General features: G+C 37.2%; 1 protein-coding gene across 1 annotated transcript; it reads left to right on the forward strand.

Moving 5' to 3' along the window:
• Positions 1-380: 380 nt before the first annotated feature.
• Positions 381-3,306, forward strand: LOC133039244 (uncharacterized). The gene is made up of 4 exons (XM_061118092.1): positions 381-920; positions 2,039-2,292; positions 2,428-2,976; positions 3,282-3,306. The coding sequence occupies exons 1-4, from the start codon at positions 381-383 to the stop codon at positions 3,304-3,306; spliced, it is 1,368 nt and encodes a 455-aa protein (XP_060974075.1).
• The last annotated feature ends 16,479 nt before the right edge of the window (positions 3,307-19,785 follow it).

Raw genomic sequence — 19,785 nt, forward strand, 5'->3', positions numbered from 1 at the left:
GAAAGAAACCTCGCACCCCTATTATTTCGGCAATGAAGGCTGGGCAACTATTGTAGCGTGGGTGCTTAGGGTATCTAGTTAATGTGGTTGATGACACCAAGAAAATTGAAAGAAAGTCGGAGGAAACACGGGTAGTTGCTGAGTTCCTTGATGTATTTCCAGAGGAGTTACCCGGGTTACCACCACACACAGAAATCGAATTTGTGGTAGAATTAGTGCCTGGGACAGCACCAGTTTCTCGCGCACCATATAGAATGGCACCATCTGAATTGAAAGAACTCAAAATACAGTTGGAAGAATTGCTTAAGTTAGGGTTTATCAGACCTAGCTACTCTCCGTGAGGCGCACCAGTTCTATTTGTTAAAAAGAAAGACGGTACTATGAGAATGTGCATAGATTACCGAGAACTGAACAAGGTGACTATAAAGAATCGGTACCTATTACCGAGGATTGACGACTTGTTTGACCAACTTCAAGGGAAAAAGGTGTTTTCTAAGATTGATCTTCGTTCAGGATACCATCAGCTAAGAATCAAAAATGAAGACATACCGAAGACAGCCTTCAGAACAAGATACGGGCATTACGAGTTCATGGTGATGTCATTTGGACTTACAAATGCCCCAGCAGCTTTTATGGACCTCATGAACCGAGTCTTCAAGGAATATCTGGATCAGTTTGTCATTGTATTCATAGATGATATACTGATTTATTCTAAGACAGAGGAGGAACATGAGGAGCACTTACGCTTGACCTTGCAACGACTGAGAGAACATCAATTGTATGCCAAGTACAAAAAATGTGAGTTCTGGTTGTCCGAGGTTGCATTTTTGGGCCACATTGTCACTAGCGGGGGAATAAAAGTAGATCCTGCCAAGGTTGCTGCAGTGAAAGAATGGCCTAGACCAAAGATCGCCTCAGAGGTTCGAAGCTTTTTGGGTTTAGCATGCTATTATAGAAGGTTTGTTGAGGGGTTCTCAAAGATAGCCACACCCTTAACAGAATTAACTAGGAAAAATCTAAAATTTTCCTGGTCAGACAAGTGTGAGCAAAGCTTCCAAGAGTTGAAGAATAGACTTATTTCAGCACCAATCCTCAGTTTACCAACAGAAGAGGGGCAATTTACGGTATATTGTGATGCATCTAAACAAGGGTTGGGTTGTGTTCTAATGCAAGAAGGGAAGGTAATTGCTTACGCTTCAAGGCAATTAAAAGAATACGAACAGAGATACCCGACACATGACCTAGAGTTAGCCGCAGTGGTTTTTGCACTAAAAATTTGGCGTCATTATCTCTATGGAGTGAAATGTGAAATCTACACTGATCATAAGAGTTTAAAGTACTTTTTCACCCAGAGGGAGTTAAACATGAGGCAGAGGAGATGGTTGGAATTGGTCAAAGACTACGACTACGAGATAATGTACCATCCCGGTAAAGCCAATGTGGTAGCGGATGCACTCAGCCGTAGAGGTCCCGGACTAGTTTCCACTTTACAAGGAGTATCAAGGGAATTAGTGGAAGACATGGAACGAGCTGGTATAGTGTTTATTACAGGGCAACTTGCAAAGGTCACACTTCAATCCACTTTGTTAGAAAGAATTAAGGAGGGACAGACGACAGATCAAAAGCTCAGTGAACTAAAGCAAGAAATTTTTAATAGTAACGCCAAAGATTATGAAATATCAGACACATGATTAATTCGGTTCAAGGGACAAATTTATGTGCCCGATAATGATGAGCTCAAGAAGGGGATATTGGTAGAAGCTCATACTACACCTTATTCAGTTCACCCCGGGACCACTAAAATGTACCATGACCTGAAAGCATTGTATTGGTGGCCTGGTATGAAAAAGGATGTAGTTGAATTTGTGGCAAAATGCTTAACATGTCAACAAGTTAAAGCAGAGCATCAAAGACCAGCAGGATTATTACAACCACTGAAACTCCCTGAATGGAAGTGGGAAGAGATTTCCATGGATTTTGTGACTGGGTTACCTAAGACTACAAAGCAGCATGACGCCATTTGGGTAATTGTGGATAGGTATACAAAGTCTGCTCATTTTCTACCAGTACGCATGACTTACTCCATGGACCATTTGCTGAACTTTATGTGAATGAGATTTTGAGATTACATGGGGCGCCGTATTCTATTGTTTGTGATCGAGATGCTCGGTTTACTTCATCTTTTTGGGGAAGCTTACAGAGAGCAATGGGAACTCGATTGAAGTTCAGTACTGCATATCATCCAGAGACAGATGGTCAGACTGAGAGAACAAATCAGATCTTGGAAGATATGTTGAGGGCATGTGTGATAGATTTCCAAGGATCATGGAGCAAATACTTGCCTTTGATTGAATTTTCTTACAACAACAGCTATCAGTCTACTATCGGGGTAGCACCCTATGAGATGTTGTATGGAAGAAAATGCAGGTCTCCACTACATTGGGATGAGTTGGGAGAGAACAAACTCTTAGGGCCAGATGCGGTTCAACACACCAACGAAGCTATTCAGAGGATCAGGGCTAGAATGATCACAGCTCAGAGCAGACAGAAATCTTATGCAGACCTGAAGCGGAGGGACATTGAGTTCAAAGTGGGTGATCATGTGTTTCTTCGAGTGACACCACGAAAAGGACTCTCAGTGAAGAGATTTGGCAAGAGATGGAAACTAAGTCCCAGATATGTTGGTCCATTTCAGATATTGGACAAAGTAGGCAGTGTAGCTTATAGAATAGCTTTACTGCCATCATTATCTGGGGTGCACAATGTATTTCATGTATCCCAACTTCGAAAATATGTGTCAGACCCATCACATGTTTTGAGCTATGAAACACTGGGTTTGCAGGAAGGTTTGTCCTACAATGAACGTCCGGTAAAGATTCTTGATCAAAAGGATAGGATTTTGAGAAATAAGACAATTACCCTGGTGAAAGTCCTATGGAGAAACAACGTGGTTGAGGAAGCTACCTGGGAGCTAGAGTCTGATATGCGAGAACAATATCCAGAATTATTTGAGTAAAATTTCGGGACGAAATTTTCTTTTAGAGGGGGATAATTGTAATATCTGCTAACTTCGAAAGGGTATTTTTGTAATTTTATTTAGTTGAGAGTATTTTTTTTTTATTATTTTACATATTTATGAATTTAAATATGTATGAAAATTTTTCTTTGTGATGATATGATATTATAGGCATGTGCATAATGCCTAATAAATATACATATCTGGCTATTATTATATGGGTGTGTGAATTGTTTGATTTTGGTACATATTATTATTAGTGTAGGAATAATAATAATGATGAATGTTAACTTATAATAATATTGGGATTATTATTTTGGTCTAATAATATGGGTAAATATTATTATAGTGTTAAAGGGTATATTTAACATTATTATTATCATTATAATTATTATCATTATTATTATTATTATTAATGTTATTATATTTAAATTTAACGTTATTATTATTATTATTATTATTATTATTAATAAGTTGAGGTTGTTAATACGAAACAGAATATGATGTGGTGGTACGTATATATGCACGAACCGAACCGAGATTTTGGTGGAATGAGAATCGTTCCACTTCGGTTCAAAGCGATCTCTCTGCTTGAGTTTAAACACGATAGAAATTAGGTTTTGAACTCTATTTTCGTACACCAAAAACAGAGAACGAACGAGAGAGAGAGAGTGAAATATACGGCGTATACGATACCGAAAATTTTCGTTTCTTCAAGCGGAGCGCAACCTGGGTGAAAGTGGGGGTTTGGGATCGCTTATATACGACCTAAGGAAGCTTTTTAACGTGGTATAAGGGGCGGAAGTCGTCGTTTTAAGATTCGCCATTTTTGAAGCTTCAAAGGTGCGACTTAGTTACGGACTCGAATTCGAACGTGTTTAAGCTTTTTCTTGGGTCAAGGGAGGTTATATTTGAGTGCATGGGACCTTAAGGATTGTTTTTGACGTAAGAAAACGAAGCTTTAACGTCCAAAACGAAAATCTAACATTTTGACTCCATTAAAGACGGTACACCGCCAACGAAGAAGACGACCCCGATCTGCCTTCTCGGACCACTTTTCTTGATGGTTTTGAGGTCCTGAGCATTGTGGAGAGCTTCCCCAGTCGAAAGGACGCTTCAAGAGCAATCGGAGACAAAGTTACACTTTACCGGCGACGAAACCAACGAGAACACCGGCGACCGCGTTCTGACTGTTTCTGAGGTGTTTTTCTTAGATATTTTTGTATATTTTGATTCCTTATTTTATTCTAAGGTGCTTGGTGAAGTTTTATAATTTTCTGAATTTATTTGGAATTATTGTGAATTATTTAGTATAATTCATAGATTAATTATGAAAAATACTAAGGTTGCTCAGAAAAATCTAGATTTATTTTATATGATGGACTATGATATATAAACTGTTATAAAATTGGTAGACTGAATTTTCAGGCGATTTTGTATTTTTCATGAATTATTGATGTTATTTCTTATTTTAATTATGAAAAATACCTAGGTTGCTTAGAAAATTCAAAGAAAATTATTTATGACTTAGTACAGATTATAAACTCTGTTAGAAGAGTTAGCTTAGGTTTTTAATCAATTTTGGTATTTTTCATGAATTTACTTAATTAATGCTTAAGTTAATTATGAAAAATGGATAAGTGTTGTGAAAATAGTAAAATTTATTTTTGAAATACCATTTACTGTTTATGATATCAAATGGAATAGGTTTTATTATTTATTGGTTGCTGTAGGTATTTATTATAATTATTGGTGATTAATTAACTATTTATTTGTGTTTTCATGAGAATAAATAGTATTTTAGTAAATTTTACGTAAAAAGGTGTTGTATGAATTCATGTTTTACGTTAAAAATATTTTTTTGAGTGCATGAAATATGTTTGTGAGAATCAAAATAATAAATGCTTATGTATGGTGTGTCATGCAAGTGAAATGGACCTATGTGTTACGTATTTTTACGTAAGTTTCTGTATGGGTTTAGAGATTCATACTTGAATGTATTTTGAGTGTATTGTTGTGTTAATGAATGTTTAGGATCTTGTTCTCAACAAGGAAATTCGTTGAGGTGCTCGAGGTAGCAAGTGTGGTCTTAGCAACTGAGGTAAGAAGAGTGGACATCTGTGCACAGGGTGTATGCTATGCATACAACTTAGGTTGGTTTGCTATTTAATTTGATTGTGTTATGATTTCTTTATATTTTATGAGCATCGTTAGCATGAGAATGATATTAGGGTCTTGCTGCTTGTGTGAGCATAACACTTGCAGGTTATAACTTTATGATGGGTGAGTACAACTTATGGTAATTAATTGCCCTGTTGGATGCCAAGTGTGAGAATAACACAAGGCAGGGCAGTTTACCTCATGTCTGATCAACATGAGTGTATAGTTGATCATTGTATGTGAGTATAATGTGCGATATGAGACATGATTTTTGCATGTGAGAACAACATGCGTTGTGGATATATTTATGGAATGTGAATTACTGTTGATTAATATTAAAGAGTAATTTATGTCAAGTAACTAGTTAGGAGGGTTATGTCCTACAAAGCTCTTCTTACTGGGCGTTAGCTCACGGGTACTCTGTGTGCAGGTAAGGGTAAGGCCAAGCAGTGAGATTGAAGAGCTCGAGGCGTGGACTGCATGTTAGGGGGGCTGGCACAGTATTTTGTTTTTAATGTTTTTAACTGCTAAACATTTTGGAACTATTATTTTGACTTAACTAGTTCTTATTTAAGTTTACAGTACTAAAAGTATTTTGTTTTAAACAATGAGATCTCATGCTTGGATATTTTTCAATAAAGAAGTATTTGTTTGTCTTTATCTTATTAAATTGTTTTATACGGACTATCCTATGTGACATCTCGGGAAATCGGGGTGTTACACAAGTCCACTAGTATAGGGCCGGCCACTTTTGTAGGAAATTTAAACTGATATTTTCATTATTTTAATGCCAAATAATTCAAACTTAACCCTAGTGGAATGCTATAAATAGATAGTGAAGGCTTCAGGAAAATTACACTTTTCTTCTGACACTTCTGATTCAGAGAAACCTGAGCCTTCTCTCTCCCTATCTGCCGACCACTCCCTCTCTCTTTCTTCCCTCTTAAATTTCGAAATTCTTAGTGTATGAGTAGTTCCCACACAGATACCTCAACCATAGTGAGGAAGATCGTGAAGAAAGACTTTCAGCAAGAAGGAGTTTCAGCATCAAAGATTCAGAGAAAGAGATCCAGGTTCAGATATTGATAATGCTCTGCTACAGAAAGGAATCAAGGGCTAGATATCTGAACGGAAGGAGTCATTATGTTCCGCTGCACCCAATGTAAGGTTTCCTAAACTTTATATGTGTTTATTTTATCGATTTAGAAAGTTCATATTTAGGGTGTTAATAAACATACTTGTGAGTAGATCTAAGATCCTGGTAAAATAATTTCCAACACCAAGTACTTCCTTTCTCCAGTTTCGTCCCAATGAATAGGAGAACGACATTTCCTACCATATAACATCTCATAGGGTGCCATCCCTATTGTACTCTGGTAGCTATTGTTGTAGGAAAATTCATTCAAAGGAAAGTACTTACTCCATGAACCCTCAAAGTCCATGACACAGGCTCGCAGTAAATCTTCCAATATTTGAATTGTTCTTTCTGACTGACCATCAGTGTGAGGGTGAAAGGCTGTGCTAAACTTTAACTTGGTACCCATACCCTTCTGAAGACTCACCCAAAACTTTGATGTAAATTTTGGATCCCTATCTGAAATAATAGATTTAGGGGCTCCATGGAGACGAACTATCTCCTTTACATATAGTTTTGCATACTGATCCACTGAATATTTAACTTTCACTCGCAGAAAGTGAGCTGATTTTGTGAATCTATCCACTATGACCCAGACTCAATCATACATTCCTGCGGTTTTAGGTGTTGGGTTTTATGCCCTAATTAAAACTCCATTTCAATGTAATCTATTTTATTCAACATCAATAAAGAAACAGAAGTATTTTTCATTCATTTGTGTATGTTTTGGTTCACTTTATCAATTGCTTTTCTATTTGATTTATAAATTCATCTTAAACCCTTTTCGCATACTTGATCCTGTTTATTGTGCCGTCAACACATTGGAAAGTAAAGATGACTATGTGAATGAAGTTTCCTATATTTATCAGACACAGGGTTTTACTGATATGATAATCTACAACAAGAGTTTACTTGCATTTGGAGAAATGCTATGTTCTTTCCAGAACATTGGTTAAAGTAAAGCTCAGGTTGGATGCATGGAGTATGCATCGGAAGGGACCGATATTGAACTTTGACTTAGACTTAATTAAACTTACCGTAAAATCTATTCAAGTCAATATCGCCAAGTTGATCCTAGATTAAATGTTCTTAATCCTTTTATGATTAGGCTCAATCTTGAAAGGCTATTCGTGTTCTTTGATTTGTTAGTTAAGCCTACTTTTAGGTCAGGGTGATACGTACATTTTGGGAACACGGTAGTGCAATTGAGTGGGAGCGCTAGCATAAACATGGAATCTATAGCTTCTATATAGAATAGTAAGCAAAGGATGATCTCCTTCGAGCTTGACCAAATGAACATAAATGGTGGAGTACTCATTTCACATAAGCTGAAATATCATTTATAGGGGTCAAGTGTTTTAAGGATAAAATACATAGTAGGGTGTTACGGTAATCTAATCCCTTTACAGTGTAGATCATTCATATAGAGGATCATTGATCAAATTAGGATTATAACAATGGATAACTAATGATGCGTCTATATGGTGGAACATATAGAGCATTCTATATACTGAGAGTGCAATTCTAAGTTCTATGCGTGGATTCAAAGAAGAATTAATAAGTTAGTGAATTTTAGTGCTAAATTCTTGATCTACTTATTGGAAGCTCGGTTATATAGACCCATGGTCCCCGCACTAGTTGAGTTAATAGGGGCATATTTGTTAATTATGATACTTTGTATGGTTCAATTAATAAATATGATAAATGACAATATTATTTAATAATTATTTATAGTTATTAAATAGTTAGAATTGACATTTAAGTGGTTGAATTAAGAAATTGGTATTTTTTGAGAAAATCAGATACAAAAGTGTTAAAATTGCAAAATTGCAAAAAACAAGGGCCAAATCCACCAAGCCATGGCCGGCCACTTTTGTAGGCATTTTAAACTGATATTTTCATTATTTTAATGCCAAATAATTCAAACCTAACCCTAGTTGAATGCTATAAATAGATAGTGAAGGCTTCAGGAAAATTATACTTCTGAATTAGAAAAACCTGAGCCTTCTCTCTCTTCCTTGGCCGCCACTCTCTCTCTCTCTTCTTCCTTCATATTTCGAAATTACCTTAGTGATTAGAGTAGTGCCCACACACAACAAACAATACCTCAATCATAGTGAGGAAGATCGTGAAGAAAGATCATCAGCAAAGGAGTTTCAGCATCAAGGATTCAAAGAAAGAGATCCAGGTTCAGATCTAGATAATACTCTGCTACAGAAAGGATACAAGGGTTACAGATCTGAACGGAAGGAGTCATTTAATTCCGCTGCATCCAATGTAAGGTTTCTTAAACTTTATACGTGTTTATTTGATCGTTTTAGAAAGTTCATATTTAGGATGTTAATAAACATACTTGTGAGTAGATCTAAGATCCTAGTAAAATAAATTCCAACATTAGGCAACCACGTTACAAAATCCATTGTAATTTCCTCCCACTTCCACTCAGGAAGGACCAAAGGTTGCAATAACCCTGCCGGCTTTTGATGTTCAGCCTGGATTTGCTGCCAGGTTCAGCATTTGGACACGCAGTCCACCACATCTCTTTTCATCGTATACCACCAGAAGTAGGGCTTCAAATCCTGATAGATTTTGGTGGTTCCCGGATGTAGTGAATAGGGTGTGGTGTGAGCTTCATCAATTATCTCCTTCTTAAGCTCATTAACAACAGGAACACAACCTCGATCTTTATATAACAACATTCCACTGTTCGAGACTGAAAAGTCTCTAGGCCGACCAGCCATACTCTCATCTCGAACTTTAAGTAGCTCAGGATCCTCAAGTTGAGCTCTTCTGACCCTCTCTAATAGATCAGATTAAAGTGTCAAATTGTGCAACTTTCAAACTACAAACTCAATCCCTACACTAACCATTTCAGAGGCTAGCTGAGGGGCTATCAGAACCGTAGTACAAACTTGCCCGGGACCCTTCCTACTCAAAGCATCAGCTACAACATTGGCCTTCCCGGGTTGATACAAAATCTCACAATCATAATCTTTAACCAACTCCAGCCACCTCCTCTGCCTCATGTTCAAATCTTTTTGGGTGAAAAAGTATTTGAGATTCTTATGATCAGTATAAATCTCACACTTCTCACCATAAAGATAATGTCGCCATATCTTCAAAGCAAAAACCACAGCAGCGAGCTCTGGGTCACGAGTTGGATAGCGCTGCTCATAATCTTTTAGTTGACGAGAGGCATAGGCTATGACTCTGTCAGCTTGCATCAGGACACATCCCAGACCCTGTCTGGATGCATCACAATAAATGACAAATTTTTCTTGATCTGATGGCAAAGCTAGCACCGGAGCTGTTATCAAACGTTGCTTCAACTCCTAGAAACTTGTTTCACACTTGTCTGACGACACAAATCTCTATTTTTTCTTGGTCAATTCGGTTAGGGGCATAGAGATTTTAGAGAATCCCTCAAAGAAACGTCGATAATACCCTGCTAAGCCGAGGAAACTTCGAATTTCCGTCACATATTTTGGCCTCGGCCAATTCTTCACTGTCTCAATCTTGTTTGGATCAACCATAATCCCATTCTTCTCGACGATATGCCCTAGAAAAGATACCTCAGACAACCAGAACTCGCACTTTTTAAATTTTGCATACAACTTATGATCTCTAAGTCGCTGCAATACCATTCGAAGATGATGCTCATGCTCCTCTTCTAACTGAGAGTATACAAGAATGTCGTCGATAAACACTATGACACAGTTATCTAGGAAATCCTTGAATACCCTATTCATGAGATCCATAAAGGCCGCAGGAGCATTAGTCATCCGAATGACATTACCAGGAACTCATAGTGCCCATATTTGGTTCTAAAAGTAGTCTTTGGTATGTCCACCTCTCGAATTCTGAGTTGATGATAACCAGATCGCAAATCAATCTTTGAGAACACTGTCTTTCCTTGAAGCTGATCGAATAAATCATCGATTCTGGGCAACCGGTACTTGTTCTTAATCGTCAACTTGCTTAGTTCCCGATAATCAATACACATTCTGAGGGAACCATCTTTCTTTTTCACAAACAGAACCGGAGCTCCCCAGGGCGATAAACTGGGTCGGATAAACCCAATGTCAAGCATTCCCTGAAGTTGTAATTTAAGCTCCTTGAGTTCTGCTGGAGCCATCCTATATGGAGCTTTAGAAATAGGCTCGACTCCAGGTGCGAATCAATTACGAAATCAATTTCTCGTTGCGGTGGCAATCCCGACAACTCGTCAAGAAACACGTCGAGAAAATCTTTTACACCCTGACTGCCTCAGGCTCAAATGGTTCAGGTCTGCTGAAGTCAATTACCACTGCTAAAAATCCTACACGACCACTGTGTAGTAAATCTCTAGCCCTCAGGACAGAGATAACCGAGATCCGAGACCCCTAAACTGATCCAACATTGTAATGACCGCTTTAGTAATTTGGATTAGTAAAGGCAATTAGCTCTAATTTCGATTATTTTATAATTATCTATGAATTAATTATTTGTGGACCCCAATATTTAGAAATGAATATTGGAGTTATAATTTCTAAATTTCGTAGATTTTATTAAATTCTAGGGGTATTATTTGGCTTATAGGTGAAATATGCAATTTTTGTAATTTTTACTTGGCGACAACGAAAAATGCGATGGATGACTAGTTTGATCACATGGGTAAGTTTAGAACCTTATTTCTTAGTGGGAAATATTTTAGAGAAAATAAAATACTGGGATTAGAGGGGGTTATGGAGTTTGACCATTTTACCCCTAGTTTTGGTTATGCTTTAGTGTAGGCTTAAGGGTATTTTTGTCATTTGTTACTAAGTGATTTGGTGGCTGCCTAGGGTGGGGACACCTGTCCATTTTATTCAGCAAGCTATTAGATTAGGTTAATTCTTTTCATTTGAAGGAAAAAGTCAAAATTAAAAGAAAATTGCATTTCTCTTGAGAACTCTCTCTTTCTCTCTTTCGACTGAGACAAAAACCAGAGCAAGCATCAGTTTTTCCTTCCAAATTCTCTAAAATTAAGCTAGGGATTCAAGGAGGACCAATCAAGGGCATCCATCTAGCACAAGATTTCCGTTCAGGTCGGCCAGCACACTTGAATTCGGAAATAAGGTAAGAACTGAATATAACGTGGGATATGAATATGTGGGTGTATGTATATGTATGATATATATGCATGCTGTGTGTATCATTGTATATGTTTGGGTGATATCATAGCGACACAACCATTGTGTCGGTTTAGCAGTTCAGGCATCGTACTGGTTAAGAGTGATATTCACCCCCATTAGTATGAATTGGTACTATCATAGCGACACAACCATTGTGTCGGTTCAGCAGTGCAGGCATCGTACTGGTTAAGAGTGATATCATGGCCAATTACACTTTTGGATGCTAATGACGCTATCATAGCGGCATGAACATAGTGTCTGTCCTGCAGCACGACCATAGTGCTTGTAGGAGTGATATCATGATCAATAGCACAAGCAGTTAGAACGTTCATGCTCATCTGTTAAGCCCTGTAAATAGGTGTATGGGCGCCTAATTACAGGTCGGAAATTATGTGATATGTTATATGCATTTCTTACTGAGTCTATCGACTCACAGTTCTCCTTCCATGTGTAGGTAAAGGAAAGTCGAAGGCTGAACAGGAGTGAACCCGAGCTCGGATGGGATTGTACATGTCAAGGCAGCGCGACTTGGAGTGTCCGGTCTCAGGAAATCTGGAGATTGTATTTTGATAGTCGCTGTGCGACCTGTAATATATGTATTTTAGAATGTTAACTCTAAAAAGTTTGAAAACGGGATCACGACACTTGTAAATATTTTAATATATTATAAAGTTTAATAATTAATATAAAAGTTTTAATTTGACACATTTTTTTAAGAAATTTCTTTGATTAGCAAAGATTGCACTGTAATTGAAAAATCACTGTAGCGTGCCTTAGCATTAGGGTGTTACAAACATAGACAAATGGATCTTCCCCTTCTTACTGAAAAGTCACCATTTTCCGCTTACAATCTATAGTGGCCGAATACTTGGACAGAAAATCCATCCCCAATATAATGTCAAACTCAGTTAGTTCTAGTTCTATAAGGTCAGCGCTCAACTCCCTATCTTCAATCCTAAGCGGCATAAACCTAATGCGCCTATTAGAGATAACCAACTCCCCACTAGGCATTAGGGTTCCAAACCCTCTTTCTAAAATATCGTAAGGCCTACCCAAAAGATCAATTACTCTTGTAGCTACATATGAACGTGTAGCTCCCGAATCAAATAAGACTGTAAACAAGGAGTTGTTGATGGGTAGCTGACCTGTTAGAACAGAAGGACTGGCTGCAGCATCAGCTTGGGTAATAGAGAGCAGGAACCAGTCTTGCCTCAGCTTTCGGCTCCTCTTTCTTTGCCTGAGGGCAATGTTTCTTGAAATGCCCCACCATGCCACACAAAAAGCATGTCTTCCGGTTACACTCTCGCAGAAGATGTTTCTTGCACCGAGGACACTCAGGGTAAGAGTAACCCTGGCATCCACCTCTGCCTTGGTTCCCACGGAACCGCTTGCTCTGCCCTGAACCACCAGAAGCTACGATAACTTTCCTTTTCTGTTTAGTGGTGGAGTCACCACCATCCCTACCATAGACAGGAGTAGGAATAGTGGGGGTTCCACCAACACTCGGAGTCACTCGGGGCTCCTGCACAAATTTCACCGCACCCTCGTCTCTCAAAGCCTTTTCAACAATTTCAGCATATGTGGTTGCTTCGGTAGTAGTGATCACCAAATCGTGCCTAATCTTTGCACTCAAACCGGCCAAACATTTCTCTTTCTTGTAAAGTCAGTTGGCACGATTCCCGCAGCGAGCTTGGCCAGACTGTCAAACTTAGTAGTATACTCCGTAACCGACATCCCCTCGGTTTGTACCAACTCAATAAACTCTTTCCGCTTAGCACTGCGAATAGCTTCGTTGTAATATTTAGAGTTAAACAACTCCTTGAATTCTTCCCAGGTCATCACTGTGACGTCCCGAGTGAGGGTTATCAACTCCCACCACACGAGAGCGTCCTCCTGAAACTGGAAAGTGGCACAGGTCACCCGATCATTACCAACCACTCCCATAAAATAAGGATGCGTTCGACCACTGTGAGCCACTGCTCAGCCTTCATTACATTTGGACCTCCCAAAAACACTAGAGGTGCCTGCTTTCGAAACCTTTCGTATAACGGCTCCATACGGTTGCCAACAACAGGTTGTCCTGCTGGCACCACTGGAACTGCAACGGCCTGAGCAACTTGTTGAGAAGTCTCAGCAGGAGGACCCTGCTGCCTCAACCTCTGAATCTCTTCATCTTGTTGGCGAATCCGATCTTGCATTTCTGCAAATATCTGCTCCCAATCCGGAGGAGCTTGTGGTGGATTTACAGGGCGACCACCCTGAGCTCTGCCATGGCCACGGCCGCGACCATGAGGGTTTTGGGGATTTCTCTGACCGCCTTCAATCTCAACCATATCACCCTGACTTCTTGTATTTCGCGGGGCGTCCATTTTATAGGACTTAGCCTAAGAATCCATAAGCCAGGCAGGTTAGACAGCGATCAAAACTTAACACCGCTCTTAAGGACTTAAAGGAAACACACTTTAAATTAATTAATTTTAAAATCTAATATGCTTCCTAACATGCTTTCACATTCACAATTATTTAAAATACTAAACAAGTACGGGCTTACTGAACCGTGAACCGAGCTTTTTCTGATGAAGATTGTGTTGGAAATTATTTTACCAGGATCTTAGATCTACTCACAAGTATGTTGATTAACACCCTAAATATGAACTTCTAAAACGATAATAAATTAAACACATATAAAGTATGAGAAACCTTACATTGGGTGCAGCAGAATAATATGTCTCCTTCCATTCAGATCTCTAACCCTTGTATCCTTTCTGTCGCAGAGTATTATCAAGATCTGAACCTGGATCTATTTCTCTCCTTTCTTTAGTGTTGAATCTACTTCTTGTTGAATGTCTTTATTCACGATCTTCCTCACTATGATTGAGGTATCACTTGCTGTGTGTGGGCACTACTCTATCACTAAGAGGTTCGAAATTATTCAAGGAAGAAGAAGAGGGTGAAGGTGGCGGCTAGGCTAAGAGAGAGAAGGCTGAGGTTTTTCTCTGAAGGAAACAAGATGTGAAAGTCTGTATTTCCTGAAGCCTTCACTATTTATTTATAGCATACCACATAGGGTTAGCTTTGAATTATTTGGCATTAAAATAATGAAAATATCAGATGATAAACCCTATTAAAGTGGCCGGCCAAGGCTATATGGATTTGGGCCTCACTTTTTGCAATTGTTGCTGTTTTATCATTTCTGCATCTCATTTTCTCAAAAACGCCAATTTTCAAATTCAACCATTTAAATGCCAATTCTTACTATTTAATAACTATAAATAATTATTAAATAATATTGGCATTTATCATATTTATTAATTGAACCATACAAAGTATCTTAATTAACAAATATGCCCTAAAAACTCTTTCTTTACAATTTCGCCCTTACTTAGTGAAAAATTCACAAATAGACATAGTCTAATTTGAGAATTATAATTGATTAATCAAAACCAATTAAATGAGTCTTACAAGTAATATTATCTCAACTAGTGGGGGGACCATGGGTCTATATTATCTCAAGAATTTATAACCTAAATTCACTGACTTATTAATTCTTCGTTGAATCCACCCATAGAACTTAGAATTGCACTCTCAGTATATAGAACGCTCTATATGTTCCACCATATAGACACGTCATTAGTTATCCATTGTTATAATCCTAATTTGATCAATGATCCTCTATATGAATGATCTACACTGTAAAGGGATTAGATTACTGTAACACCCTACAATGTATTTTATCCTTAAAACACTTGACCCCGTATAAATGATATTTCAGCTATGTGAAATGAGTACTCAACCATTTATTTTCGTTGGGTCAAGCTCAAAGGAAATCATCCTTTACTTTCTATTCGCCAGATAGAAGCTGTAGATTCCATATTTATATTAGCGCTCCGAGTCAATTGTACTACCGTGTTCCCAAAATGTACGTATCACCCTGACCCAAAAGTAGGCTTAACTAACAAATCAAAGAACACGAATAACACTCTTGAGATTGAACCTAATCATATCAAGATTGAGATCATTTGATCTAGGATCAACTAGGCGATATTGACTTTAATAGATATTACAGTAAGTTTGATTAAATCTAGTTCAAAGTTCAATATCGGTCCCTTCCGATGCATACTCTATGCACCCAACCTGAGCTTTACTTTAACCAATGCTCTATAAAGAATATAGCATTATACTAAATGCAAGTAAACTCTGTTGTAGATTATCATATCAGTAAAACCTTGTGTCTGATAAATCTAGGAATCTTTTTTATTCACATAGTCATGTTTACTTTCCACTGTGTTGACAAGACAATAAACAGGATCAAGTATGTGAAAAGGGTTTCAGATGAATTTATAAATCAAATAGACAAGCAATTGATAAGATGAACCAAAACATACACAAATGAATGAAAAATACTTCTGTTTCTTTATTGATGTTGAATAAAATGGATTACATTGAATTGGAGTTTTATTTAGGGCATAAAACCCAACAGATTGTACATGTCTTAGCAAGCTTCGGTAGACAAACTTGGCGGCTCTGATACCAAAATTGAAACGCCCTAATACTAAGGCACGCTACAGTGCTTTTTAAATTACAGTGCAATCTTTGCTAATCAAAGAATTTTCTTGAAAAACGTGTCAAATTAAAACTTTTACATTAATTAGTAAACTTTATATTATATTAAAATATTTACAAGTGCCAAGATCCCGTTTTCAATCTTTTAAACTTAATATCTCAAAATACATATAATTCAGGTGGCACAGCGACTATAAAATATAATCCCCAGATGTCTCGAGACCGAACACTCCACGTCCCGCCGCTTCGACATGTACAATCTCACCCTAGCTCAAGTTCACTCCTATTCAGCCTTCGCCTTTCCTTTACCTACACATGGAAGTAGAACTGTGAGTCGACAGACTCAATAAGAAAAGCATATAACATATCATATAATTTCCGACTTGTACTTAGGCGCCCATACACCTATTTACAAGCCTTAACAGATGAGTACAAACGTTCCATACTAGGGTATAGCCACTATACCACATACACTACGTACCTCAATGTACGAGTGTTGGTAGGGTTTGTTCATACCCTGAGTACCCCTGAGTGATATACCACGTACTCCCAGTACCTCTCTATACTTATGCTGGTATCACGGTACTCTCACATAACATTCACTATACTAATACACTCTATACTATAACCGTATAAGTGTTGGTAGTGCAATTAATATTTTAAGCATGCATATACACATAACATATACATACACTCAGATATTCATATCACACATTATATACAGTTCTTACCTTCTTTCCAAATTCAAGTGTGCTGGCCGACCTGAACGGAAAGTCTCGTGCTAGATGGATGCCCTAATCACATTAATTATAACATAAATGAGTGACTCGCTAAATCACCTTCCGGAGACTTCAACTTGAAACTAAAAGTTTCCCTATCGATAAATAACATGGAAATACCCTAAAAATCTCAAAAATGGGAAAAACTAGGGTTCCAAAAACTCCCCCAACCGGCAAACCGGTTCCCAACCGGAAGTCCGGTTCTGGGTCACCAACCGGTCAACCGTTTGGTAAAGGTCCCCTAGAACTGGAATTCCAGTTCTGTGCTCGGAACCCGAAAAAATACCCCCATGACCTCAAAATCCAACCAAACTCTACCAAACTTTCCAGTATACCTGTACAATGCATTTACAACATAATTCAACCAGAAAAATCACAGAACAAACCAATGAATCTCAACTTGCCATTAAAGACCTAAACTTGAGTTTCAAAACTCAAGTTTGCTCAAACCCATCATCAAAGTTCAAAACTAACATCCTGAACTCAAAATCAACTTAAAATAAACTTAGAATTCAAGCCCTAAGCATACCTAAACCTAACAGGCACTATTACACAAAATCACAAGTTCAAACTAAGCAAAAAGCTTAAAAGACATGAAACTAAAGGTCTAGGGTTACCTTTGATTGCTCCTCCTTGAATCCCTAGCTAAATCACAGAGAATTAGGAAGGAAGGTTGTCCTTGCCCTGGTTTTGCCTCAGCCGAAAGAGAGAGCGAGAGGGAGAGAGAGAGAGAGAGAGAGAGAGAGAGAGAGAGAGAGAGAGAGAGAGAGAGACAGAGAGAGAGAGAGAGAATTCAAGAGAAAAGTCTCTCTTTTTTCAAAATTTTTCTTTTTCTTTGTTTTTCCTCCAAAATGAAATGAGTTAATTCAACTTAACTCTTGCTGAATTATCATGCTAGGTGTCACCATACAAGGCAGCCACCTAACCCCAAACCAAAGGAAATGACTAAAATGCCCTTAGACTTAAAACATAGGTATTTCAAAAGCTAGGGGTAAAATTGTCAAATTCTATAACCCCGCTCAATCCTGATATTTAATTTTCTCTAAAATATTTCCCACTAAGAAGTAAGGTTCTAAACTTACCCATGTGATCAAACTAGCCATCCATCGCATTTTCCGTTGTCGCCAAGCAAAAATTATAAAAATTGCATATTTCACATATTAATCAAATAATACCCCTAGAGTTTAATAAAATCTCCAGAATTGAGAAATTATAACTCTAATATTTATTTCTAAATATTGGGGTCCACAAATAATTAATTTCATAAATAATTATAAAATAACAGAAATTAGTGCTAATTTCCTTTTCTAATCCAATTTACTAACGCGGTCATTACACTACTAGTGTTACTTCCTGAATAACCAAAAAGTAGTTGCCAAAAGTATAGAATCAAGTATCCCAAGAGAGTAGACACATAGAGAGGAATTTCACAATATCAAGGATTTTGTAATTAAGGAAGAGTAATGGTGGAGAAAAGGTTGTGTTTAATTCAACCTGTCAGATCCTATTACGAGGAGTATACTACTACTACACTTGATTTGTAAATCAAGGTGTTGAAATTATTTGAAATGCACATTTTATTTTATATTAGTGCAAGTGGGAGTTTGTTGGGTTTTGTGCCCTAAATAAAACCCATTTCAATATAATCAGATTTACTTATTAATAAAGATCAGAAGTAACATTTTATATTGCATGGTTCACATGATTTATTTCATGATTATAGTGTTCTCAGCATAGTGGAATATATTCAATTATATGTTCGAAAGTTTATTCCCTGATTTGTCAGTTCACTGGATTTAGACTGGATTTATGTTGCAAAGTTTACCAGTATCGGATGTATGGAGTATACATCGGAAAGGGAGCGATATTGAACTTTGATTAGATTTGTTAAAATTTACCGTAATATCTATTCAATACAATATCACCAGTTGATCCTAGATCAAATGATCTTAATCCAGATATGATTAGGTTCGATCCTAGATCAAATGATCTTAATCCAGATATGATTAGGAGCGATATTGAACATATGTATTTTTTAATGATCCTAGATCAAATGATCTTAATCCAGATATGATTAGGTTCGATCTCAAGAGTATTATACATGTTCTTTGATTTGTTAGTTAAGCCTACTTTCTGGTTAGGGTGATACGTATATTTTAGGAACATGATCGTATAATTGTGTGGGAGCGCTAACATAAATATGGAGTCTATAACTTCTATAGGAATTTAGAAGTGAAACGATGACATCCTTTGAGCTTGGCTAAACAGAGATAAATGGTTGAGATCTCATTTCACTTCGCTGAAATATCATTTATACGGAGCTAAGTGTTTTAAGGATAAAATACATTGAAGGTGTAACGGTAATTTAGTTCCTATTCAATGTAGATCATCTATTAGAGGGTCATTGATCAAATTAGGATTATAAAAATTGATAATTAATAGCGTATCTAAATCGTGGAACATATAGAGCGTTCTATATAACTGAGAGTAGAATTCCAAGTTCTAAGTGTGGATTCAATAAGCAATTAATAAGTTAGGGAATTTACTTGGTAAATTCGGTTTATTGGAAGCTCGGTAATATAGGCCCATGGTCCCCATACTAGTTGAGACCATACTACTTGTAAGACTCAGTTAATTAATTTTGATAAATCAATTATAATTCTAAAGTTAGACTATGTCTAGTTTATGAATTTTCACTAAGCAAGGGCGAAATTGTAAAGAAAAGAGATTCTAGGTTTATTTATTAATTAAGAGACTTTATATGTCTAAATTAATAAATATATTAAATGCCAATATTATTTAATGATTAATTTTTAGTTATTAAATAATTAGAATTGACATTTAAATGGTTAAATTGGAAAATTAGCATTTTTGAGAAAATGAGATTGAAAAATGACAAAATGGCAAAATTGCAAATTGAGGCCCATTATCCTTATCATGGCCGGCAACTATGATTAATTTTACCATTTATATTTTTCA

The sequence above is a fragment of the Cannabis sativa genome, chromosome 6 (genome assembly GCF_029168945.1).
Source record: "Cannabis sativa cultivar Pink pepper isolate KNU-18-1 chromosome 6, ASM2916894v1, whole genome shotgun sequence".
In the NCBI taxonomy this organism is placed as follows: domain Eukaryota; kingdom Viridiplantae; phylum Streptophyta; class Magnoliopsida; order Rosales; family Cannabaceae; genus Cannabis; species Cannabis sativa.

Coding starts and splice junctions, on each gene's coding strand:
- LOC133039244 (XM_061118092.1), top strand. CDS start 381: ATGAGAATGTGCATAGATTACCGAGAACTGAACAAGGTGACTATAAAG. Junction 921..2,038: donor GACCAAAGATCGCCTCAGAG/GTTCGAAGCTTT, acceptor AATTGTGGATAG/GTATACAAAGTCTGCTCATT. Junction 2,293..2,427: donor AATCAGATCTTGGAAGATAT/GTTGAGGGCATG, acceptor AAGAAAATGCAG/GTCTCCACTACATTGGGATG.